Consider the following 26,492-nt stretch of genomic DNA (forward strand, 5'->3'; position numbering starts at 1 on the left):
AGTTACCAATAACGGTCGAAAGAATATTCCACGTCAAGTTTTTGCCTGGTGAAAACCAGACAGGCATAAACAATGCAAAATGTATCTAACACAACCCTGGACTTCTAAGCAATAGTGGTAGATTAGAACACTTTTCAGAAGTTTCGTTTTAAATTCCGGCGTAGCGGGCCTCGCATGCACAGTTTGACGGCCTCAAAGCTTAGCGGCATTAAGGAACTATATTTATATATATATTTTTTCTTTAATTTACGATACAGTTTTTTTACAACCCTATACAATGAAAATGTGCTTTATCTTAGAGGACTAACAAGTCCCATATCACATGTTTTGGAGTGTTTAAATCCTGCCGTGTTGTAAGAGTGCCTTTTTGTTCTTTTTATTAGGCCGTCAAGGACAAGGGAGCGCCCTTGGACAACTGTTGGGGTTTTGTTGACCGCACAGCATGCCCACATGCCGTCCATCAAAAAATCAGAAGAGGACCACAAGAGGGTGCTCGTCGTGAAGCACCAGGCAGTGATGTGCGCAGACGGCATAATTTGTCAGCTGGACGAACCCTACAAAGACCATGGCCATGATTTTTTATTTGTTGTTCAATATTAGAATGCATAAAATGAACACAGTAAATCCCATTCAAGCGTTGTACTGAGCGAAATACCTGTTCAACTAGGCTGAAAGGCATCTAGAAATATTTTAATAAAAAAACATTTACTAATGACTCCCATTTTACTTCTCAGATGTGCGTGTGAATACTGCATCTAACCAAATTAGAGTGTTACTGTCGAATTCAGAATTGTAAAAAGTAGCCTGTGTTGCGTGGCCTTCTATTGCAAGAAAAGACCGTAGCACAAGTGAGGCTGAAACTAGGCAGGAGCTTAAGCTGAAAAACGCACTTTCAAAAACACACAAAAGAAATAAAAATAAGTGTAGTCAAGCAAAATGGTTTCATGTCACCCCTCAAGGCCATACACTACGCACCCATACACTGCGCTCCACTGTTAATACGAACACGAGAAAATCGCTTTTATTTGCAGTTTATTTCTTTGACAGCTATTGAAAGTGCTGATAATTTGTCGCTCAGATTAGTGCCCCAAACGAGCGCTTTATTCCACACCAATAGGCTGATGTCAGTCCCTCGAATTTAAGGTGAAAAATAAAAACAGGATATTGATTGTTCCCGCTAACAGTGTCGCGCAGTGTACATAAAGACCAAGGTACCCTATCACAAACCGAAGCATACGAAGATGAAAAGACTCATTTCATTGGGGAAAAAAAGTAGAGATATAAATGGAGCATTCAATTTCACTCATTTTCACTGTCTTGCTGCCTAAAGTAACCAAACAAAATATGTGTCCGTTTGCCGACTGCTTTAGTCTTTGGTCTTTATCCTTTTATTTTTGGCTCTGGAGAGCCGCGGCACCGCAGAAAGGCAGCAGCCCGTACCACCGAGGCCCGCAGTGCCGCGTCTAGGGAACATGGTAATGTAATGAGTATATACGTGCAAGATGATGACGACATGGGTTGTTGGTATTGCGGAGGGTGGCATTCCGATTCGCACAAGTCCAGACTTTGTGGAGGCGGGTTGGGCGGGTGAGCAGCGAGCCATGAGGATCTTGCACGCCGTTCGATCAGTGCATGAAGGAGCACCAGGAACATGATGGCACTGTTGCTCACTGGGGTCCACTGGGGTCAAAGCATCATGCTCCAAGGACGTAGCCCAGACAAAGTAGAAGCTGCCGCCTCCAAGGAACCGAGGCCCAGAGCTCAGATTGAGGCACCGCCGTCGCCCGGTGTGTCATCCTCTCAACGTCGTCGTCGTCATCTCGCATAGAAAAATCGAGCCCGCTGGCTTAGACAAGGCAGCACCTGTTCCCACCGTTCAGAAGCCGTGAAAGGATTGCGGCCAGCGATTTCTCGAAGCAGCCAGAGGTTCTTGACCACCGTGAAACGTTTTCTGGGGGACGCCTTTTCAAACAAAGTTTGCGCAGCCATCTTGGTGCAGCGAGGTTCATTACGGTCAAGCGCGCTCCCAAGCATGATTTCAAATGGTGAGCACCCATTTCGAATTCCTTTCCAGAAAAACACCATCTAGTGAACCTTTACTGAGAGTGGAACGTGCTTCTCGAAATGGCGACGAAAGCGGAGCTAACGCTTCGCGCTCAAATCCCAGAGCAGGTCGCGCCGCGATGGCGACTCCGCTTTCCATAGAGCGGAGCGAGAAAGCGAAAACGGTCTACTAAAACTCTCTAAAAACGCGGTGCAACTTCTTTAGGTTTAATGTAGAGCACGCCAAAACCTGAAGAGCATACCAAAATTTCGCAAGTAAAAAGATATTACACACAACTACCGAAATCCAGTCTGCATTAAGTTTTTGTATTGCTGCCAGTGGAACACCCAAATAGTTGGTCGTCGTCGACGTAAACTTATATCTTGAAAAACATCGGGTTTAGTAGCCCGTGTTCCATGCCAAAGGTCACAACACTTCTGCGATTTGACAGACGCGCCAGTCACTTAACAATAGTTCTTCACATCATCCGCGTAAGCGAGCAGTTTGATTTTTTGAATTTTGGCCTGAAAAAACCTCTAATGAGACTGTTCTTCATTACGCTTCTGCAAAAGGTCTCAAAATAAATGCTAAACGGTAATGGCGACAACGGACATTCTTGTTTTACTGATGACTCGACTCTAATGCACGGTGTTGGTTTGCCGTTAACGACGACCAGTGTAGTACATCCAGTGTATACCATTTGAACAAAACTAAAAATAATTTTTCTGACTTCAACATTTTTCAGTATTTTATATACTACCTGATGTTGGACACAATCAAAAAGCCTTTTATAGATCTATTTGGAGCATGGCTACCTGATCCAGTTCCTCATCACGCAGTTTTAATACATTTCTTGCAGAAGCGCCGAGCTAAAACTTTCATTGTTACTTTGTAGTCGACGTTCGCTAGTGCTAACTGTTGATATTTTCGGATGTTTCTTAACATTTGCTCGTCGTCTTCTTTGGGAATCAGTACAGTGTGCGTGTTCAGAAAAGAAGGCGGCAACGTTTTTTGTTTCGTACGCCTCAATTAATACAGCATGAAGATGACCAGCCATGAGGTGTTCATATTTCTTGTAAAAGCCGGCAGTCAGCCCCTCGAGCCCCGGAGAGTTTCTTTGACGCCAGTTCGTCAATGGCTCGCTCGATCTCGGCCACAATTACAGGCTCTTCAAGCCACTCCTTTATCTCGTCGCTGAGGCGTGGCCATTACCGCGAGATACTCTTCAAGTCGTGAGTCGCTGCCGTGATCTTGTCGCCGGAAGAGATTACTGTAGTAATCAGTAAATGATTTTTCTATGGCTTCGGGACGCCTGCTGAGCACGCCGTCGAGTTCTATTTAAAATATGTTTTTCTTCTTTACGTATTCTGCTTCTGCACTTAATGCCTGTTTGGTTGGCTGCTCGCCCAGGATACATTTTTCAGCTCGAGCTTGAACAAGAGCTCCTTTATACTTTTCTACTTCTAATTCGGCAATATTATTTTAACTGTCTTAAAGGAGCTCTGCAACAATTCCAGTGCTTTGCTTAAATAATTTGGGAGTGGGTGTCTCGACCTTTCTGAAGTAAAGAACTAAAGACCGTTTCCGCCCGCATGTCCCGGAGGGAATGGCCGGACCCTCATCCGGGTCCGGCCATCCCCTCCAGCTCTGTCCCACTCCGGCTTCTGGCGGCTGTTCGCGGTAGCACATTGAGCTGACGGTTTTGTTGACCTAGGATAGATGGCGCCACTAAAACTCCGTATAAGGAAAGTTTCGTCGATGATACCAGGTTTTCGACGCATATATATTTATGTTGGAATGATAAGATTTTTGGAAATTTACTTTTTATCAAGCAGTTATTCGCACAACTTACTATCTTTCTACAAGACCCCCATCGACGTCATGCCGCGTGATTCGCATCGCCGCCGCTCGCGGCTGCAGGTCGGGAAATATTCCAACATTTGCCTCACGATTACGCGGCGGAATCGCAACATTTTGAAGAAAGGAAATGTGTTGTCTGTCTTTTGTGAAAAGATAAACATTCTCAAGAGTAGAAGATGCCAATTCTTCAGCGTTAAAATTGTTGCACGGCTCATTTAGGCTCATCCGCCAACCTTCCTGGATTTTCGCGTTTAAGTTTACATAACTTTTGAAGGTCCGTAAGAAGCAGATTTTCCTCGGCTTCTTTTCAGTAGGCAAGGTGCTGGAGCGGTCCAAGGCACATAATTTAAATTCATATTTAAACCGTTTCCATCTTTCACTCGCGGTACTATTCTCATCAGTCATTTCGCTGAACAAAAAGTCGATGTACTCATTAAACACAACATCCTCGAGAAGTTTGTTTGTTAAGCTTCCACAGTTTCCATTGGAAGCTGTGTTTTTTTATTTTTCTCACCGAAAATAAAAGAGACCAAGGCATGATCGGAACAAAGACTGTTACTACATCGTAGTTGTCAAAGCCAGCTAAATCTTTAATGGACACATACACCCGGTCAAGGCGAGCATAGCTTGAGGACTGAAAATCCGTACACCATACACTTTCGGTACGCCTTCGGAAATTAGCAACGTCCTGTAACATAAACTCCGTTGTCATCCCTTCTAAAACTTGTGTGCTACTATTGCGTTGACGATGTTGAGTGGATCGGTTCCTTGCATCGCGTACACAATCGAAGTCACTTAACAGAACAATCTTTCTGTGACAGTGTAAATAAGAATAGGTGCACTCAAAAAACACTTCTCTTGCATTCGAGTCATTCGGTGTCTATATGTTAATTATCCTGTGCCGAACATTAATAATACTGCAATCACAATAACAAACCGCCCTTCACTGTCGGCAAAGGCAGATTCAACTTGTGCGTTCAACGATTTCTTTAAAAACAACATACACCCCCAGACATTCTATTCGCGCGCGATACGCAAACTTCATAATAATGTAAAAAAGGAGCCAGCAGTCGCGCAGTCTCTTCGTAAGGGCTGGTTCGAGGCTGCATCAGCCCGCCGGCTTGTCCAGGCCTCTGGGTTCGGACACCAAGCTCGGGGAAGGACGTGGGGCCCTCTTTTTCTGTGGCGCAGTCTTCACTGGTGGTTCAGATTTGTTTGATTCGTTGCCAAGCATCGGAGTGTCCCAGTCCTGCTCACGCGGCCGTTTTGAGGCGAGCGCACAGGCGTTGACCATGTTGACTCCATTGCCTTGCTGCCCCTCAGTCGCTTTCATCGGCACGTGTTTCGTCACCACTTCATCCATCCTTGTCGTCGCCTCGTCCTTCCTGGCTGACACCGCGTCAAGATTCGCTGCGGTGGCGGCGTCAGTCGTCTTGAGCGGGCGCTCCGACCCTGGCGCGTCAACTGTCTTGAAGGCTGAGCGCTCACAGGCGTCCCGGTAGAGGGAACCGCCCCCTTCATTGTCTTCTCCGCAGCCGCCTCGTCCATGCGGTGCTCAGCGCTGGCCTGAACAGCTCCGGGGCCCGTTGCCGCAGCGTATGTCTTGACGCAGTGGGCGGCGTCGTGATCAATCCGATGGCAGGACTGGCACTTCGGCACCCGGCAGTAGCGGCAGATGTGGCCAGTTCGCTCGCAGCGCAGGCAGAGTGTTGACCGGCGCCACGACGAGCACCTGCCCTCCGGCCATACGCAGCTGATGCGGCAGTTTGTCCAACCCGAGCTCAGGGTTGAGCCGAAAGACGGCCGTGCACGCCATCGACCCGCAGTCCATGACGCCCTGTACCCGCCTCCTCTCGGCTCGCATTTCGGTCGCCGTGCCGTGACGGGCGAGTGCGGCTTTCACCTTGCCATCGGGGACGTGGTACAGTAGCCAGTAGAGCTTGACGCGGATGTCGCGGTTGCCCGGGTCGACAACGATGCATCGTCCGCCCTTGACGACGAGGTCGCCCGCCGCAAGGGTCTTCCGCGTACCCTCAGGTGACTTGAAATTCACAGCCGAGACGTGATTAATCTGGCATGCCCCCGAGGCAAGAGCCCCGGGGAGCAGTTCCAGGTGGCCCAGGGCGTCGCGGAAGTACTCGACACGGTGCGGGATCCCGCGGACGTCAGCGTGCAGAGAGACGGCGTTCAGCACTGCAGATCCAGTTGGCAGAGGAGGCGGTATATTCTGACAGTCTGAAGGGGAAGCGTCATATGCCTGTCAGCGCGGCCCGGCTGGGACGCTATCACCGCTCCGACGGAGCTCGTGATTCACCAACCGAGAAGAAGAATTTCGGCCACGTGCACGCTCGCTTAGTGACGCGCGTGGCACTATGCGTTTGTGGCGAGTTGAGTTGGTTCTTTAATTTTTTGTTGTTGTGGTTTCATTCAAGCTTTGTAGCAAAATCAAAAGTAACTGTTGGGCTAGTCGAATAAACACTGTGGAAACAATTAACGCGAGGGACAAGGTGTAGACGGAAGATTCGGACCGGACAAGCGCTCACCTATGTTAACAATTGTCGACAGGTCCTTTATTCTTGGTTTTCCTGATATTAATAAAATGAGGTGAGACATTTGATATATGTTTAAGCTCTATTCACTCTACGTCGTAAATGCAATTTAAAAAAAAGTATAAACTACAATTCTTACAGCAAAAAGAAAAAAATTAGCTCGTGATCGTTCGATTGGTTGTAGTAAACTTATATTTATTTATTTTTATTTAGAGAGTTGTTGTGTACCTCCCAGCTGCGAATGACGTTTCCGACGCGTGAGTTTCATTCTAGCTCCGAACCTAACCGAACAAAGTGTGTCATGAAGTTCACGTACCGCACGTAATTTAAACCGGAGACGACAGACGACAAATGGGTTACATACAACACGCAATGTTGAAACTATAGTTGTGTGTGTCCCCTTTTTGTCATCCGTTGTCTCCGGTTTAAATTACCTGTAGCAGCTGTTTGACAGCTTTTGCTGCATGTTCCATTGCTATCATATTATTGTGTGTTTTGTTTTCTTCTTAAGGGCTGTACTTTTTATCATGCTTCGTCACTGCAAGTCTTTTCTGTAAATGTAAAAAAAAAAAAGTGAGTCATTATTATCGAGATTGCAAAGTTCGACCCGGACTCTTTGATGATGCTTGCCGTCATATTTCGATTATTTTATGTTCGTACAGAATTTTTTGCTTGTGAGCTAACTCCAGCTGGTATATGTTACGTCTGCAGCTAACAAACTTCTGACAACGAGCGCTTAGGTAGGCGGCGTACATGCTGCCGTAGCTGCTCATAACATAGTTGTGGAGTTACCGCGTGATATTCGCAGTGGAGTCATCGCCTGATATACGCCGTAGTTTCGAGCAAATGTACTCTTGAGAGGATGACTTTCTTTCATTTCGTCGCTCTGACGGGCAGCCTCAACTTCGCCTGGGCTCTTGTCTGCGCGTCACCAGCCACGGAGCTCCCGTTGCTGATGCCACACGTGCGACCGACTGAGGTGAATATTGCGCTGCTATTCTCATCTTCGCGTGTGCTTTCCTTTGGACAGAGGGTACAGCGTATGCTCCTTATTCAGTAACCCCCTGTTGTTTCGAAACGCTTGTTTCGATACCCGTACATATTGTATACACCGGGCTTACAACATGGAACCTAATCTTTGTTCATAGCAACCTGCTAAAGTGTAAACACATTTTGTACGAGAGAAGATTTTGTTACCGATAAGTTTGCTTGCATTTGAAATTCCAGTCACGATCGCGTTCTTTTCTTCGTGTCGACGTAAATGCCGGACGCTTTCGTGTTTGCAACAACGTGTTACATTGTTGTTGTTTTTTTTTTGTTTTTTTCTTAAACTTCAAGCAGTACGGAAGTGTCGTGGTGCTGAGGTGACAAGTTAAAAGCGGCGTCGCACAGCTCGGACATCGTATAGAAGAGACGCGGAGTTTCTCCGTAGACATGATCAAAGAAATATCTGCGGGCATCCCTAGTAAAAAAATCATTTGTATGAGAAATTTCTTGTGTCCAATCAACACATATGAATCATACAAGACATATAAGAACATATAAGAACCATATAAGAATTATATGAGAACTATATAAGAATCATATAAGATATATAAGAACCCCATAAGAAACTTATAAGAAACTTCCCACTAGTTTCTTATATGGTGCTTGTATGTTCTCATATATTGCCGCGCGCAGGGTCACGGACTTGTAGAAAGTTCTCGTTTATTCTTGCTGCGGACATAACTATCGTTTATCCCTGCTTTTGTTCTGCTTTTGTTGTATTACAAAGTGTTTGTTCATTCTCGCCCCGAGCGCGCTACGCTCGAACCTTCTCCGCCGAATCTTCGAGATAGTGACTCACTCTAGATAAGAGGCCGCCCGCGACCTTGTCGAGTCAGTTTCGCCTCAGCGTGATCGATCCTGCTGCATCGCCGCCTTCAACGCCCGCGACGCTCTGTAGTTGTCTTTCGTTTCCCTTTTGTTTTTGGGCACAAGTTCGCCCCATTAAAAGTTAAGTTTACTCAGTTAATCACCGCCTCATCACTTGTCATTGGTGACATTTTGGTGGAGGTGAGGGGTACCGCATGCCTGTGCAGCGTTCCCCTCCAAGAGCCTGCAGTGCAAGTCTGTCCCAAGCCCAGTGAGAAGACCACTCCCCGCGGAACCCGAAACTCGGACCAGCCGGCGCATCAAGGGAGAGGATCCTGAATACGGTTTGCTACTGGACAAGCCCAAGCTGAAGAAGACGACGATGGCCAGCCAGGCGCAGGCCCCGGCCGCTCCTGCCGTCGTATACCTGCCCGTCGCACCCAAAACTCCGACGCCGTTCCACGTAGACGCACATGAGGACATGGAGGACTGGCTGCAACACTATGAACAGGTGGCCCGCCATAACGGGTGGTCAGCCGAGCACTGCTTGCAGAACCTTTACTTTTCGATGGAAGGAACTGCGAGGCACTGGTTGGAAAACCACGAGGCTTCTTTGACGTCATGGGAGGTGTGCAAGCAAGAATTGAAGAAGACGTTTGCCTGCCAACACCGATGTGAGAGGGCCGAAGATCTCCTGCGAACAAGAACCCAAGACCTACATGAGAGCGCCACCAGCTTCGTTGAGGATGTCCTCCGCCTGAGCGCCCGCGCCGATCCTCAGGCTACCGAGGAGAAGAAGCTGCACCACTTGATGAGGGGTGTGAAAAGTGAGATATTCGGCGGCCTCATTCGCAATCCCCCGAGAACCGTCGACGGGTTCGTCACGGAGGCGACGAATATGGAACGGGCCCTACAAGCACGCGCCAGACACTATCAGCGACACCCCGGCGTAACCACTCTGGCGACATCCGGATCCGACCTTGGCACCACCCTCCCCGGCATCCGTGAAATTATTCGTGAAGTCGTCCAGGAGGAACTCAAGAAGCTCCTGCCCGCTGCAGTACGCCCGGCCTCACTCTCCATCGCCGAGGTTGTGCGGGAAGAAGTCCAGAGAACCTTCCAGCCAGAGGCTCCCGTCGTCGTGGCAGCCCCCAAGGAGCCCACGTTGACTTACGCCGCAGTGGCTCGACGGCCACCGCCTCCTCCTCGCACCTTTGTCGCGCCGCCCCGACGTCAGTCTCCTGCGCCGCAACACGACAGACTCCACGACGACCCGGTGCAGAACGCCCGCCCGGAGCCTCGCGCACCCCGGAAAACCGACGTGTGGCGAACACCCGACCGACGCCCCCTGTGCTTCCATTGCGGGGAAGCAGACCACACCTACCGCCGATGCCCATACCGACGACTTGGGCTTCGCGGGTTCCACCCGAACGACCCGCGCCCCTGTTATGGTGAACGACCTCGGGAGATCGACGAGTACCTGCGACGTTTGCGAGCCGTGCTACAGGCTATCCAGAATGCTGGACTGACACTAAAGCCGTCAAAATGCCGGTTCGCTTACGGCGAGCTCAAATTCCTGGGCCATGTCGTGAGTGCTCAGGGTGTAAGCCCTGATCCTGCCAAGACATCTGCTGTTTCAGAATTTACGAAGCCATCAGACAAGAAAGCCGTAAGAAGATTTCTTGGACTGTGCGCTTACTACAGGCGTTTTGTTCGCGATTTTGCCAAGATTTCTGCACCGCTCACGCATCTGACCAAGGACGACGTGAACTTTCAGTGGGGGGAGGAGCAAGAACAAGCGTTCAACGAACTGAGGGAAAGACTCCAGTCGCCCCCTATTTTCGGACACTTCGATCCATCAGCGGAAATGGAAGTTCACACGGACGCCAGCAACGCCGGACTCGGCGCGGTACTCGTCCAAAGACAAGACGGAGCAGAGAGGGTGATCGCTTAAGCAAGCCGGGCACTGTCCAAGGCAGAGAAAAATTACTCGACGACCGACAAGGAATGTCTTGCTGTCATCTGGGCGTTAACCAAGTTCCGCCCGTACCTGTACGGGATCCCGTTTCGCGTTGTCACGGACCACCACGCTCTCTGTTGGCTTGCCAACCTCAAGGACCCGTCAGGACGCCGCGCTCGCTGGAGTCTGCGACTGCAAGAATTCGACGTGACCATTGTGCATAAGTCTGGCCGCAACCATAACGACGCCGACTGTTTGTCTAGGGTCCCAGTCGAACCTCTTCCCGAAAGCACTGACGACGACGACGACGCCCGTTTTCTCGGTGCAGTGACAGATGCCGACATAGGAGCACTTCAACGAGAAAACCCGGAACTTCGCGCCGTGATCGAACACCTCGAAGGCCAAGGAAGTTCAGTTCCGCGAGTCTTGGCCTGAGACTTGTCAAGCTTCGTTCTGCGGCGAGGCGTGCTCTTCAAGAAGAACTTCGGAACGAGCAACCCTGCTTGGCTGCTGGTTGTTCCGGCCAGCCTGCGAGAAGAAATCTTTCAAGCATGCCACGATGACCCGACGGCTGGACACCTTGGCTACAGCCGGACGCTCGCCCGGATTCGTGACAAGTACTACTGGCCGAGACTCCCGAAAACAGTCCATCTGTACACAAGGTCGTGCCATGAGTGCCAACGACGTAAGAGGCCTCCGACGAAGCCAGCAGGACTCCTGCAGCCGATAACTGCCCCGACTAGGCCTTTCTAGCAGGTAGGAATGGATTTGCTTGGGCCGTTCCCAACATCGACGCAAGGAAATCGGTGGATTATCGTCGCGACCGATTATCTTACACGATACGCCGAGACGAAAGCCCTGCCATCGGGAACAGCCGTGGAAGTCGCCAAATTTTCCGTCGAGTCCATTCTCCTTCGACACGGCGCACCTGAAGTACTGATTACAGATCGCGGGTCATCCTTCATGGCACAGCTGATTCAAGAAGTTCTTCGGCTCAGTCATACCAGCCATCGACGAACAACCGCTTATCATCCGCAGACCAACGGGCTAACGGAGCGGCTCAACAAGACGATCGCCGACATGATTTTCATGTACGTCGACGTAGAGCACAAAACATGGAACGAGGTGCTGCCGTACGTCACGTTTGCGTACAACACAGCGGTTCAAGAAACCACGGGAATGACACCGTTCCAACTGGTACACGGCCGGACGGTTACCACGACGCTCGACGCCATGCTGCCTCACGTGCCAACCGGTGATGGCAACGACGACGCTCAACTGATCTCCCAGCGCGCGGAGGAAGCTCGTCAACTGGCAAGAGTCAAGATTCAAGACCAACAGTGAGTCGACGCACGCCGGTATAACCTTCATCGCCGGGACGTCCACTTTCAACCCGGAGACCGGGTATGGGTTTGGACACCAATACGGCGCCGCTGTCTCAGCGAGAAGCTTCTGAAACGCTATTTCGCACCCTACAAGATCATCCGATGCCTCGGCGATCTTAACTACGAAGTCCTTCCCGACGGAACGCGCCCATCTGCAAGACGTCAGCCGCGACCCGAGGTGGTGCACGTCGTCCGGCTTAAGCCGTATTACGAACGATAGAACTTTCCACTCTCGTCGACGGGTGAACTGTGAACTGCGGCTCGGGATTCTGCTGCCTTTTTGTTTTGGATTTGTTTTTGTTTTTGTTTTTCGTTTTGTGCCGCATCGGGACTATGCACTTTCTTATACACCAACTCATGTTTACAAACAAACCGGAGCGCCCCTAGCGGACGCCACCGGCGCCGCGCATGCACGAGGGGGGTGTGGGCAAAAAGCTCGCCGTCGCCCATAAACAAACCATTGAAACGCGATGTTGTCGGCGTCGGTGTGAGTCCCCCTGCCCTTTTTCGCGTTCGAATTGTTGATTATACGTCTTCCTGGCGATGTCTGACTACTTGAGCGGCGTCGGCGAACTTACCGAGGCTCGTTACACCGCAAAACTTCGCGTGAATAATGTGACATGTGGCGATTCATTCCGCGTGGACGCCGCAGTATGTACGCTAAAGCCTGATTCGCATGATGAGATTTCGCTCGCAATTCTCAGTCGCGACGCCACTCGGGCTGCAAAAGCGTGAACCGTAGCTGAGATGGTCGACGTCGATACTGAAAATCGCAAGCAGAATTGGACCAAGTGAATTAGGCGTAACAAGTCGGTGATGGTCACGGGTAACAATGATTAACATCTCCTTGTATCTACTGTTTACATCGAGCCTGCTTACCAACCTTCAAATTTAAGTCTTTTGAGGCCTGCACTTACTTCTTATCGCAAATAGCGGGCCAACATTTGGTCTACGAGCCGGCGTCGTCTAAGAGAGCAGACGACAAGCAGAATCGTTTGAAAGAGCAGACGACAGTTCGAACGATCAGGCGGCCGTTTGAACTTGAAGACGCACTGAACGTAGTCCGCAGGTGGTCCGCACAACTTTACGGTTTCTGGCGTTCATGTTGGAACAAAACAAATAAATCTGATCACCACAAGTATCCGTGAATTCAACCCAAAGTGCTTCCCGAGCAAGCAGTCGTTGTCCGACGGCGTCTGCTTTTCCCCTTTTCACGGCACATATCCAGTTCTCGGACGAACCGAGCGCGTGAAAACTGACCTTCAAACCTTTCTCGACACTTTTGGTACGGCCCCAGTCGCGGCGTTTTGGCGAGAAGACAGGTTTTTGTCTGGTTCCTTTCAAAACAACGCAGGAATACACGTCCGGCATGGGGACTTCTGCCCACAGCCCCAGACCGGAAGTGCGACCGACGCGCCACCACCGCGCCGTGACGTCACAGAGATGAGTTCGTGTATAGGGGGGGATAATGCCGCGCGCAGGGCCACGGACTTGTAGAAAGTTCTCGTTTATTCTTGCTGCGGACATAACTATCATTTATCCCTGCTTTCGTTGTTCTAGAAAGTGCTTGTTCATTCTCGCCCCGAGCGCCCTACGCTCGAACCTTCTCCGCCGAATCTTCGAGATAGTGAGTCACTCTAGATAAGAAGCCGCCCGCGACCTTGTCGAGTCAGTTTCGCCTCAGCGTTCGATCCTGCTGCTTCGCCGCCTTCGACGCCCGCGACGCTCTGTTGTTGTCTTTCGTTTTCCTTTTGTTTTTGGGCACAAGTTCGCCCCATAAAAAGTTCAGTTTACTCAGTTATTCACCGCCTCATCACTTGTCATTCGTGACAATATATTATATAGTTCTTATATAGCTCTTATATGGTTCTTATACGGTTCCTATATGTTCTTATATATCTTGTATGATACATATATGTTTATTGGACACATGCTTAGGGCATTCAAGGCCAAGATTCCGAGACATTCGGGCTAGTTTCAAAACTTCCCACCACGCGGCGCTCAAAGACCAACCTGCAGAATATTTTTCAACCAGAAAAAAAGTTCCCCTCGCCACACTTCCCATTTCCTCCTCTCCCATAGTTAACTTGACGGCGGGGAGACTCCTTTTGTTGCTTCATCTCGGGGCCAGATAAGCTAAGCGCATAATGGGCGATTTGCGACGGGAGGCACAGCGACCCCTTTCCTCCGGCGATACCAGAGAAGCGCCCGAAACTGAACTCTCCTTTCTGCAGCATTTCAGAGCCTAGCCTCTCGGGTTTGTCTCTGAATTTTTGTTTTGTTTTGCGATAACCATGCTTGGCTAGTCCGAGCATTTGACTGCTTCTGCCGTCCATGTAAAGTGACCCAAGGCCATGCGAGGATGGGCATAGGCCAAGAGCCATCGTCCAAAAACCCTAGAGTTCGAAGGAACTACCGCATTTTCCGGACTATAGCCCCCACCCGGTGCATAGTCCGCAGGGAAATATTTTGCGTCAAAAATAAAAGTGTTTTCTTAGATAGTCCGCACCTGGTACACAATCGGCACCCAGTGCAAAGCCCGCACTTAGCACCTAGTCCGAACGTAAAAAGTATCATACTCAGCAGATCTTGACAAACGCCTACTGTATTAGGTCACGATGAAGCTTTATCGTACGTAAATCAACATTAGTATAGTCCGTTACTCATAAAATCCTTCACGATTGTCATAGTGAAGGATCTAGAAAAATTAAATCATTGTATTGTCCGCACCTGTAGATATTCTGCATCGGGTGAATTTTCAACTTTTAAACTTGTATAGTCCGGAAAATACGGTACTACAGAGTGTATTGTGACCCTGGGTACTTGAAGAGGAAGCGGCGAGCCTTACAAAAAGTGTTTACGGGACGGGAACTCATGCCAGCGTGCGTACTCTAACATGTCCGGTGCTTTTACCCCAACCCACCTGGTGTTGCCTAAATGGGACACACGTTGAAATAAACAGTGCTGGGGGCTGTCAAACCGTTGTTTTTTTTCTGAAATTTGACCGAAACTCCAAATATTGAGATCTGCAAAAATCCATAATACGAAACAGCCTTTTTTTTCCGGTTCCTTGCATTTTTATATTGCGTTTTGAGATCCTACTAGTGACCAGTGCCGCGTTTAGACGTCATATTGCACGTGGCCACACCGGTGACTAGAACTCACCCTTCCGTAAGCAAAAGTTTAAAGTACAAGTTCACCCGTCAAATTTTGGAACTGTAATTACAATATTTCGTTAATTTTTCTCAAATCAATATCTCTTCTCGAAATGGTTAATCACTTTAGTACAGTCGCCCTCTTGAGATTTCTAGGCGAGAGATGGCAAAAGCACTTTCCAAAACTAACTGTTTTACATTACCGATTCCTTTCTTAAAAATCACTAAAATTTAATTATATCACATTACAAATTACTGATTACTAAAACTCTGGGCATTCTCTTCGTATTACATTTAATTTTTGCAGGTAGAGTTTGCTTGTCGATAATGAAATATCAGTCTGCTGTTGCAAACAGTGCAATGTAGGCGCAATATAATATATTACTGTCATGCCGCGAGCTTGTTCAGGAAGCCGCCGATGACCAACGAGGTTTTACGATGCGCTAATAACTCCAAAGTATCTGAATCAGTGGTGTCGCCATGCTGTACTACAGCGCAACATATGAGATGAGACCATAACCGTGCTCTCGCAAGCTCGTTTTTAATAAAAAAAGAAGATAATATTTTTTTCTTTAATTCTCTACTTGTGCTTGTAAGTTGCAACACAGCAAGAGCTACTCAAGTCTATTGGAATGTATCACTGATATCCGATAAGCTGAGGTGGCGTAACCTGTGCAGCATAAAATGCTTTGACGGAATCGTTTGTTCTTAGGATCACGCGTGAGGTGCGAGCTAACCTATATACTTACAGCCAAGAATAAAGGCTAAGAGCATTAATTTGAATGCGACGGAAGCACTTCGACTTTCCGGACTGCCGTGACTATATCTGGAATGACTTCTCTAATCAAGGTGAACACACGCACACATATACCGGAGGCACTGTTGAAGTTTCAGGGGCTCGGGTTTGCGTAGAGATTATCATTTGCGCCGATACCCGGTTTTCGCTTTGCTAAAATATTTCAACAACTGCCAGTCTTGAACGGGTCAACGAAAGAACTGATCGTTTTCACGTAGTTGGGTTAAAACTATGTGGTTAGGCTACTGTATGGGTGCACTACTAAAACCAATTATAATGACATCTAAATCGACAATCACTCTCATGTGTACTTTATCTCGTAAATAACACTTTTGCGATTGACATGTACTTTTGCGCGCGTGCACCGTCGGCAAAAGTCGCACCATTAAATGATCTCCCTTCTTTTTCTTTTCTTTTTTTTTTGAGCGAGAAGAAAGGGGGACGGGGAGAGAAGGTGGTTGAGGGTAAAAAATGTTGGAGATATGTGCTCTGATTGTCATGATTGTGCATTTTTGATCACCTAACCTTTACAGCTCCCACATGAACGCGACGTCCAATGATGTCAACCGCAGAAACAGTTTGATCACTACTCGTACATCAGCCTCTGCGTTCGGTTTTCAGGTTATTGTGTACCTTCGTGCGTGTGTGCGTGCGTGTAACTTTGATATTTGTATCTGATGTTTGCGAGTGCATATCTCGTAATATTTTCTAGATAAAGCGTTTAATTTTTTTTGTATATTCTTTCCGGAACGGTAAATCATCTAAAAATATTTTTTTACTCGAGTTTATAACTGAAAATATTTACAACGCTTCAAACGTGCTTCAATGTGAAAAGTTCCCCAACTTCAGCGTGCAATTAAAAGAAAACTTCGTTTTTCTTTTTATCTCGAGGAAAATATTTTACACTATATCGCGTGGTGTTCCATTAACACGTTGCATTATTTTGTCTCCATGCAAAATGCAGCGCTTCGAAATACACGAACTAGGCCACTTTGAAATTTTTACCCAATATTTGTGAGTTGTTATCTGGCAATGTCTTCAAGATATAGCATTGAACTATTTCTAATATGCTCTTCCCAAGAGGGCCTATCACCTACATGAAAATCATTGCACTAACTAATAACTGGACAAATTTACAGTGCGGCAAACAGCTCCCAGGGCCGAACTCGGTCCCAAGCAATAACAAAAGTTGCAAGTACGAAAAGAAAAACGGTACTGACATTTTCAGTGGCTTTTATTTCTACGCCACATAGTTTTATTGTGTCCAGAGTTTGCGAACTCAGGCTGAACTCAAGCAGGATTTACCAATGAACCACTCTAAGCGATCCATTATTCGCAAACACATTACAAATTACTGATTACTAAAACTCTGGGCATTCTCTTCGTATTACATTTAATTTTTGCAGGTAGAGTTTGCTTGTCGATAATGAAATATCAGTCTGCTGTTGCAAACAGTGCAATGTAGGCGCAATATAATATATTACTGTCATGCCGCGAGCTTGTTCAGGAAGCTTGTTCAGGAATGACCAACGAGGTTTTACGATGCGCTAATAACTCCAAAGTATCTGAATCAGTGGTGTCGCCATGCTGTACTACAGCGCAACATATGAGATGAGACCATAACCGTGCTCTCGCAAGCTCGTTTTTAATAAAAAAAGAAGATAATATTTTTTTTCTTTAATTCTCTACTTGTGCTTGTAAGTTGCAACACAGCAAGAGCTACTCAAGTCTATTGGAATGTATCACTGATATCCGATAAGCTGAGGTGGCGTAACCTGTGCAGCATAAAATGCTTTGACGGAATCGTTTGTTCTTAGGATCACGCGTGAGGTGCGAGCTAACCTATATACTTACAGCCAAGAATAAAGGCTCCGAGCATTAATTTGAATGCGACGGAAGCACTTCGACTTTCCGGACTGCCGTGACTATATCTGGAATGACTTCTCTAATCAAGGTGAACACACGCACACATATACCGGAGGCACTGTTGAAGTTTCAGGGGCTCGGGTTTGCGTAGAGATTATCATTTGCGCCGATACCCGGTTTTCGCTTTGCTAAAATATTTCAACAACTGCCAGTCTTGAACGGGTCAACGAAAGAACTGATCGTTTTCACGTAGTTGGGTTAAAACTATGTGGTTAGGCTACTGTATGGGTGCACTACTAAAACCAATTATAATGACATCTAAAGCGACAATCACTCTCATGTGTACTTTATCTCGTAAATAACACTTTTGCGATTGACATGTACTTTTGCGCGCGTGCACCGTCGGCAAAAGTCGCACCATTAAATGATCTCCCTTCTTTTTCTTTTCTTTTTTTTTGAGCGAGAAGAAAGGGGGACGGGGAGAGAAGGTGGTTGAGGGTAAAAAATGTTGGAGATATGTGCTCTGATTGTCATGATTGTGCATTTTTGATCACCTAACCTTTACAGCTCCCACATGAACGCGACGTCCAATGATGTCAACCGCAGAAACAGTTTGATCACTACTCGTACATCAGCCTCTGCGTTCGGTTTTCAGGTTATTGTGTACCTTCGTGCGTGTGTGCGTGCGTGTAACTTTGATATTTGTATCTGATGTTTGCGAGTGCATATCTCGTAATATTTTCTAGATAAAGCGTTTAATTTTTTTTGTATATTCTTTCCGGAACGGTAAATCATCTAAAAATATTTTTTTACTCGAGTTTATAACTGAAAATATTTACAACGCTTCAAACGTGCTTCAATGTGAAAAGTTCCCCAACTTCAGCGTGCAATTAAAAGAAAACTTCGTTTTTCTTTTTATCTCGAGGAAAATATTTTACACTATATCGCGTGGTGTTCCATTAACACGTTGCATTATTTTGTCTCCATGCAAAATGCAGCGCTTCGAAATACACGAACTAGGCCACTTTGAAATTTTTACCCAATATTTGTGAGTTGTTATCTGGCAATGTCTTCAAGATATAGCATTGAACTATTTCTAATATGCTCTTCCCAAGAGGGCCTATCACCTACATGAAAATCATTGCACTAACTAATAACTGGACAAATTTACAGTGCGGCAAACAGCTCCCAGGGCCGAACTCGGTCCCAAGCAATAACAAAAGTTGCAAGTACGAAAAGAAAAACGGTACTGACATTTTCAGTGGCTTTTATTTCTACGCCACATAGTTTTATTGTGTCCAGAGTTTGCGAACTCAGGCTGAACTCAAGCAGGATTTACCAATGAACCACTCTAAAGCGCGATCCAAACCAACGCTTCTTTTTGCGCCTGTAGGTCGTGCGGCTGCGGATGTGACGCATTTTGTGGCGTTTTTGCTGTTTCCGGGCGCGCTTTCTGAGTCAGAACCGTGCGCTTTGGTTTGGACGGGCGAAACTTCGGACGAGCGCGCACGCGCGCACGCAGGCACGAGCGCACAATCAAAGCGCAACTGCGACAGACTGGCCGGCCAGACGGCGAGAGAAAGAGAGAGAGAGAGATCGCGTTGTCATGTTGGAAGAGAATAAAAGGGGGGGAGGAGAGGGCAGCCAGACGGCGAGAAACGCGGAGCCGGAACTAGCTTGCCCTCCACCGATTAGCCGGGACACAAATGCGCCCTACTACGTCACCGCGCGTTTTTGTGCGCGTTGAGAAAGAAGTTGAAATCAACCAACTTTTTTATGCGCGCCCGGAAGAAGCGAAGAAGCGGCGCGACGTCATGAAAATACGTCACATCCGCAGCCGCACGACCTACAGGCGCAAAAAGAAGCGCTGGTTTGGATCGCGCTTAAGCGATCCATTATTCGCAAACACAAAGCAGCGTAGTCTGTTACAATCCGTTCTACCTTAAAATGGACCGCAGCGGACGCTACGAGTCATCGGAGCTAAATCAGTCCCGAGTGTGTGACACGTGACATGCGCTGAGTTTGGAAACACGCGGAGCACGAGACCAAATGAAGCGCTCGCAGCGCTGCATTGGCTGGAACGACTTGCAGCGTCCGGTGTGGTCCATCCCTGGGTATACAGAACATAATCTTGTACCAAAGCAGTATGTCTGACTTCCCGGATCACCCCGAAGACATCTCCAAGCAGCTCACAAAAGCGTCATTGTATATTGTGAGAATGTCGAACCGGACAAAACCATTATCACGGAGTACCTTCCGCACAGGACAAGGCGAGGCGTTAAGTGCTCGTTCAAGCGTTGTGAGAGCCAGTCCTTTGAAGACAGGATATAAAGCTACGACCCTCGTGAGCCAATCGGGGCATCGGAGCAAAGCACTTGACGATGTACCATTGAAACACGATCCTCCCACGGAGAGCTGTCTCGTGCGTCGCTCCTTTGCTCTGATTGGCTAACTGGGATCGTAGCTTTCGCCGTTTATCAAGTTATGGTGAAACAGAGATACACTCAGTTCGTGTAGCTTTTCTATCTGATAGTTTTTTCTGTTCCACGTATTTTTAAAGTCCAATGTAACGGTTTGAGCGGAGAACGTAACGTGGCTTTTCGAAGCTACTGGAGAATCCAGTGCATGTCTGTTATCTGTTTCAGCGGTCGTTTACTTACAAAAGCAAGCCGGGTCTTCCTAACAGAATAAAGTGCTCCTCGCCGACATTTACGATTCTGCTCCATTCCATGATCAGTTTAAGAAATAATCCAAATCCGAAAGCCCCGTTTCCATACCCCTGCCGCAAACCCCCGCGTTCTGTCACACATCATCAAGATCCCCCGCTTTTAAAAACCAACGCCCGCTTAACAATTCTCCAAGCTTCTCCCCTTATATTGCTGTCAACGCGTTTCTTCCTACACATTGTATACATGATTAAGCAAGGGATAGAGTTGACAACGCTACCAGAATTACTACTTTTGTGCACTTGTTTATCGAATGCGCTCTCGTGGCCCGAAGTGGTTATAGAGCGGAAGGTAAATACACTGCCGAAATAGTCTGTACATCTGTAACAAATAATTATTAATAATAAACAGAAACGAAGAAGCAGGTCACGGGCCACCGCAAAAACGTCACTGATGGCATTTCTAATCAAGATAGGTCATGGATATTATCAACCAACCAGATGAGGTGGTTTTATCCGTGGACTGAGCAAGGTAAGAAAGATGAACTCGTATTTCAAATTAATGATGGTGATTGGGCCGGACACTTCATCGAAGGCCGTCTCATCGAAGCCATTTCATCGAACGTTATTGAATCAAACGCCATTTCATCAAAGCCGTTTAATTGAATGCTTTAAAATAGTATTTGGAGATCGTTTCTCGTTTTCGGAAAAAGTTCCTTTTGCATCGAAGGATAACTATATTCTATTCCATATTTTCAATTAAATGTCAGGACCAAGAAAAGAACTGCTTTTCTCCGGCAATATAATGGTAGTCGCATGAGGACAAGCACGCGTACACTATGCAGTGCTGACTACCCCGCGACAACCAGAAAGTTTCTGGCTCAGTGACTTGGTGTGCGCCGCCTATTTGTGTCACACTTGTGCTACTAAGCTTGTCTAAAGTAGGGAACATCCAAGCTCACAATTGTTTTAAAGATGTCGTTTACGCACGAGAAAACCAGAAAGTTTTAGATGAGGCGATGAAAGGGATAAAAAAAGGGTACAAATATTTTCGGACATTTCATTATGCACGTAGTTCGTAGCTCAGGCTCAAATCAATCACGATTTCCACAAGAAGCTGTCTGGTTTTCGAAGCTTTCTCCCAAGCCTCCCCGTTATTCACAGACTTGGGCTTGAAACATTGAACCCAGACACAAGAAAGAACGTAGTGGAGCCTCCTCTCTCCCCCCCCCCCCCCCCCTCCCCCCTCCGCCTCGAGCGCCTCGATACCATGAGACATCGGAGGTGACTCAGTGCTGGGAAAAGTGACACGTGGCATTCGGATTTGGTGCAGCGATGCGCGCCAAAAAGCGAGAAGTCATATGAAACTTAGGGAGCCTTCATGTGCGCTTTGCTAATGAAACCCTCACAGCAGTGCATCGGCTGGAACAGCTTGTAGCGTCCGGATGTCCTACTTCCATCAAGCCCCACCTCAGCGACCCGAAGGAATTCCCCAAGCAGGCTCTAAAGCGACCACCATTGTGCGTTTCGAAAACCTTGAACGGGGCAATAACGTTATCACAGAGTTCCTGGTATACTGAACAAAGAAGAATGATAAATGCACCCCCCCCCCCCCCCCCCCCCCGGTCCTCGCTTTCAGCATGGATCACACACACCCCGTTCCAGTATTGCTTCTTTTTTTTTTTAAATAAATATTTTCAAGCGCGGGAGGCATGGGGTAGTGCGAGAGCGCCCTGTTTCAACGACCGCTCTTGTGAAAGTTTGCATAAGTTTTGTTTTTATATATTATTATGAAGCCGCCAGTCGCTGCAGTTATGGCTTAAATCTCTGATGAACCCGGATACTTGGCGTTTTACAAATTTAGAAAAATACAAGGAGAGTCAAATGGCTCTGTTTTTATTCGCAAGGTTGTTGGATTCTTCAGACTGGGGATCCGAACAATTCAGTGTAGGACGTTTCGGTGTAGGTCGTTTCGGTGCCGACATTTCGGAGCACGGACTTTCCGGTGTAAGGACTTTTTGATGCATGAAGATTTTTGTGTAAATAGACGTTTGGAAGTTCAAATAGCTGAGCTTTCCAGCAGGCATTGCGGACATTTGAATGTTCAAATATTGTGGCGGCAGTGGCGCATAAAATATAATGGATGTAATTATCAAGATGTCTTATTTGACTATGTTTTTCCCCCTAATGAAAATATACGATACGTGTAATTAAGCAATTATTTGCCTGTGTGATCCAATGAGGACATGTTCATAAAAGACGTAAGGTACACGGATATTTCGGTGTAAACGGCCCGTCATTTCTGGCAATAGCATGCTTTAATATTCTAAAGGTTAGAATATACGTCGAGGACATCTTTATTAAGATTTGTCATAAATATGTCTGGATGATAGGTATGTAACGTGCATAAGCATACGCATATGAAGTTATTCACAGGTGTGGCTTGATAATAATATATTCTGGAAAGAATGCCAGTTTCTAGCCCTCCCAAATACTATAACGCCCACGTATCACAGGTGAGTCGTCGTATACGTAATAAAATAAGAGTCTGAGGCCAGCTGCCTTCAAAAGAAATATAATTATGCACAAAGGGTAATGTGGACCCCTTTTATTTACAAAACGCGTGTGCTCACTGCTCTGTGACCTAATCGGCGTTGCTAGCAACGCTTCTGAGGAATCGTCGAGCATCATTGCAGTCCCTGATCCCGGCTTCCCAAAAGACGCTACACGGGGGTGCAAGTTTATACATTGTGGTCGGAGGCGAGAAGACACATGCTCTAACGCCCGTGGGGCGGTGGTGTCTGCTAAAAACTCGAGCAGAAAGAGAAGATGATATTTTTTTATGAAGTTCGGGCAAACAATAATCGTAAAATAAGGACAAAAGCGACTCTTTGCGTCGCTTTGTGTTCCACGACCATGCAACAAAAACTCCGCACACCGAATATTTCGAGCACCGAAATGTCCTAGACTCTTCAGACTGCTAGATGAAGCCTAAAACAAACCATTGTACTATACATGGGCTGCACCTACGCCACAAAAGGACGTCGCACGCCGGTGTCGACCATGCTGGTGGTTGAGACGACCGCGATTTGCAACAGAGCTATGGAAGACGGTGGTGCGTTGGGCTGCAGCAAGCGCTCGCGCAACAAAAAAGAAGCGGAAACTACACGGCCAGCTTCTACCGTACTCCGGCGATCGCAACGTGCACTGCGACGGAGATGCTGTCCAGAAAAAGAAGGCACGAATGGCATGCAGAGCCGGCTCAGGACAGACGTCGATGATGCGGCCGCTCATTATTGAGTTTGCGGGGCGCATTTATTTGTTAGCGGTGTGTGACGCACTTTCATAACGTGTTTGTGAATGCTGTCAGGGCCAATGCGACACCGACGCGCTAAAGTTAGTGGCCCCAGTGATGACTTTCCACTACACCATAAGTTTGTGTGGTAGAGAAAAACAGTCTAGTGAGGTGCACCTTGTGTTGTTGAGCAGCGCTTCGCAAACTTGGAACTCAGAAAATGTGGTTATGGTTGAGTATGAAGTCACTTCCTAATGTACACAACTTCACCATTCGACATAACATTCAATCTCGGCTCCTGCACCCAGCCGATCGTCAAGTGGTTCTGTGTGCTTTAAAGTGTTTGCGTACAATAAAGCAATTCTTTTTCGGACAAGGTAATCAATCTCGTGACATGCGCTCTACTGGTCATGCGCTCTTGTGACGTGCACTCTAATGGCAAGCGCGCTCCTATCGCAGCGCTCTCGAGTCGCGCGTTCTAACGTCGGCGCTCTAGTTACTAGGGATGCCGCGAACTTTTTTCGAATCGAAGTTTCGATGATCGAATCAAGCGGTTCGAAAGGTTCGAAAGATTTCGATTTTTCGAATTGTTTACATCGTAAAATTCGACAGAAGTCGAATTTTCGAACTTGTTAAGCTAAGAAGTTCAACGTTTTTCGAACCGTCGAACTTATTACGCTAAAAAATTCGATTTTTTACTAACTCTCGAACTTATTGCGCCTCAAAGTTCGATGCTTGTCGAACTTCCGAACTTGACTGACCAAAAAATTCGATGAATTTCAAACTTTCGAACTTATTTATCAAGAGAATTCGAAAAGCTTCGAACTTTCGAATCCTGAAAAGTCAGAAGTTCGACGAACTTCGAACTTTTAGGGTAAAAGTTCGACGTTCGTCGAACTTCGAATGACCGGCGGACGGCTTCATTTGAATTCAAGTAGTGAGGTACATTCGTAATATTTTTTTCTCTAGCTTTTACACGCGGTGCTGCGTTCCTTACGAAAGACAATGCCGTTTGTTTCAATGTTCTGGCATGCTTTGTTTTAAAGAAATAAATTCCCGAAGAAGCGAGGAAGGACGACGGGTTTTTGACGATTATCGTTTGTGCCAGATTTGAAGCGCGCTGTAGCCGAAGCTATTTATGGTAGAGATGTTATACTTTTTTAAGAATGATCTATGTATAGCCTAGGTAAGTGACGTCTTAAGATGTGATTATTGTTATTCAACGTGAGTTTCGAAGAAATGTCCAAACATGTATCTACATGCAATTATGCCCTAAACTTGATATCTATTTTTGTCTAAGTTGTTTGAGGTATCGCATTTAAGTTAACACCACATACAGTACATATCATTGCCATCTGCAGAATACAAAATAATGTATTTATTGTTTTTTCACGTTAAGGAATAGATTAACTTATTTGAGAAGATTTCTAATAGTGTTCAAGTTCAGCACGTCATTGTTCCTGGGACGTGTTTCTTTTAGCCTGTACACATTTTGGTAAAAGAAACTTGTTTCGAAGTTCTGAACCTCTGAATATGCAAGAATACAACACTTCCGGCAAATTCTTGATAGTTTTTTTTTCCAGATTTTTATCCTTGCATTTATTTTTTTATTTTTTTTTTACTATTGGCACAAGTATTTAGGTTGAAAAGACATAGCTTTGAACTTCCGAACCACTAAGCATGTGACGAGTAGTACCTTCTGACAACGAGTTTCTAACAATGACCATCTACGCAACCTTTTATGCAGTGAAGAGCGACAGTAGCGATATATATGCATAAATACTTTCAGATTAAAATAAGCTCGACCTCGCCCTCTTTCCCGTATTGTTTCCTTTAACAGTCCGAAATATTTGGAAGGGGGGGAAGGGAACTGAAGACCCCCCCCCCCCCCCCCCCTCGCTACCCTCTTTCCCCCCGTTTTTCCTCTTCCGACGCCACTTGTATGGTAGAACGCTCCTCAATCTCGAGTTGTGTCGGCTTTTGCGAGGCGATTCCTCCGTCCCAGAAAATAAACCCCCAGGACAATTACAAACTTAACTTACTATATGCCAGCGTCACTCGGGCGGCGTTCGATCGGATTATTAGCAGCGTGCAGTGGGTGGCGAGGTGGTTTGCCAGGTCGCTTCAAGGTTTTTCTGAGCCTCAACCTCCTGCTCGCCCCTGGCCGTTTCGAACTGGATGAGTCTCGTAAAACAGTGTGTTCGTGTGATCACTACTGCGTGATGCAGGTTAAAGACCCCCCCCCCCCCCCCCCGGGCTGGCGGTCCCAATGACTGATCTATGGTCACACGTCACTCTGCACTGGCAAATATTCCAGCACATCCGGGACACTCGTCGCCTCATTTAATTGCCTGACCAACTTCGCAGAATCTAGATATCACACCCTAACTTTTCTAAACTTGATTTTGTGGAAACCAGTGAGTCGTGAAAACGTTATTTGAAACAAACTGTGGAGGAATTTGAAAACCGGACTTCGAACTTTGAAAACTTGGACTAGAAAGGAATGCAAAATCTTCGAAGTTTTTTTTTTTTTTTTTTCGAATTTAGCGTTAAAAGAAGATCGAAACCTTCGAACTTTATGCAGAAAGAAATTCGAAATCTTCGAATTATTCGAACTTCATGTCTATAAAAATTCGAAGCGTTCGAAGTTTTCGAATTTTATTTCAAAAGAATTTCGAAATCTTCGAATTTATCGAACCTGAAGTAAAAAATATGCGAAATATTCGAATCCGAAATTTTAGAAACCGTGAAAGTTTCGAACTTTTCGAATTCGAAACTTCACTGTGATCGAAAGTTGCGAATTTTTCGAATTCGAACCTCGGTCAATACAAAAATATCGAAATTTTTCGAAATCGAACTTCAGTTCGCTTCGCAAATATCGAAACCTTTCGAAATCGAACCTGGGGCGGTTCGCGGCATCCCTACTAGTTACACTGAACTAGAATATAGGGGCAGTGGAAAAAGTGTCGACGGCGTCCCATCGGCCGTGTGAAGCCAGAAGTGCAGACTGCCGCGAGTGGCGCTGTTGTCGAAATCCGGAGGACATGGCTACTGTAACATGGG

The 26,492-nt window shown here is 46.8% G+C and overlaps 1 protein-coding gene across 1 annotated transcript in view; it reads left to right on the forward strand.

The window, feature by feature from the left end:
- The first annotated feature begins 7,315 nt into the window (after positions 1-7,315).
- LOC115308859 (peptidylglycine alpha-hydroxylating monooxygenase) overlaps positions 7,316-26,492 on the forward strand; it is an 82,548-nt gene continuing 63,371 nt past the window's right edge. The window contains exon 1 of the mRNA XM_029966967.4: positions 7,316-7,432. Within this exon, the coding sequence (XP_029822827.3) occupies positions 7,316-7,432 (117 nt within the window). The remainder of the gene's footprint in view (positions 7,433-26,492) is intronic.

Source organism: Ixodes scapularis, unplaced genomic scaffold (genome assembly GCF_016920785.2).
Source record: "Ixodes scapularis isolate PalLabHiFi unplaced genomic scaffold, ASM1692078v2 PGA_scaffold11__112_contigs__length_91849675, whole genome shotgun sequence".
Classification (NCBI taxonomy): Eukaryota; Metazoa; Arthropoda; class Arachnida; order Ixodida; family Ixodidae; genus Ixodes; species Ixodes scapularis.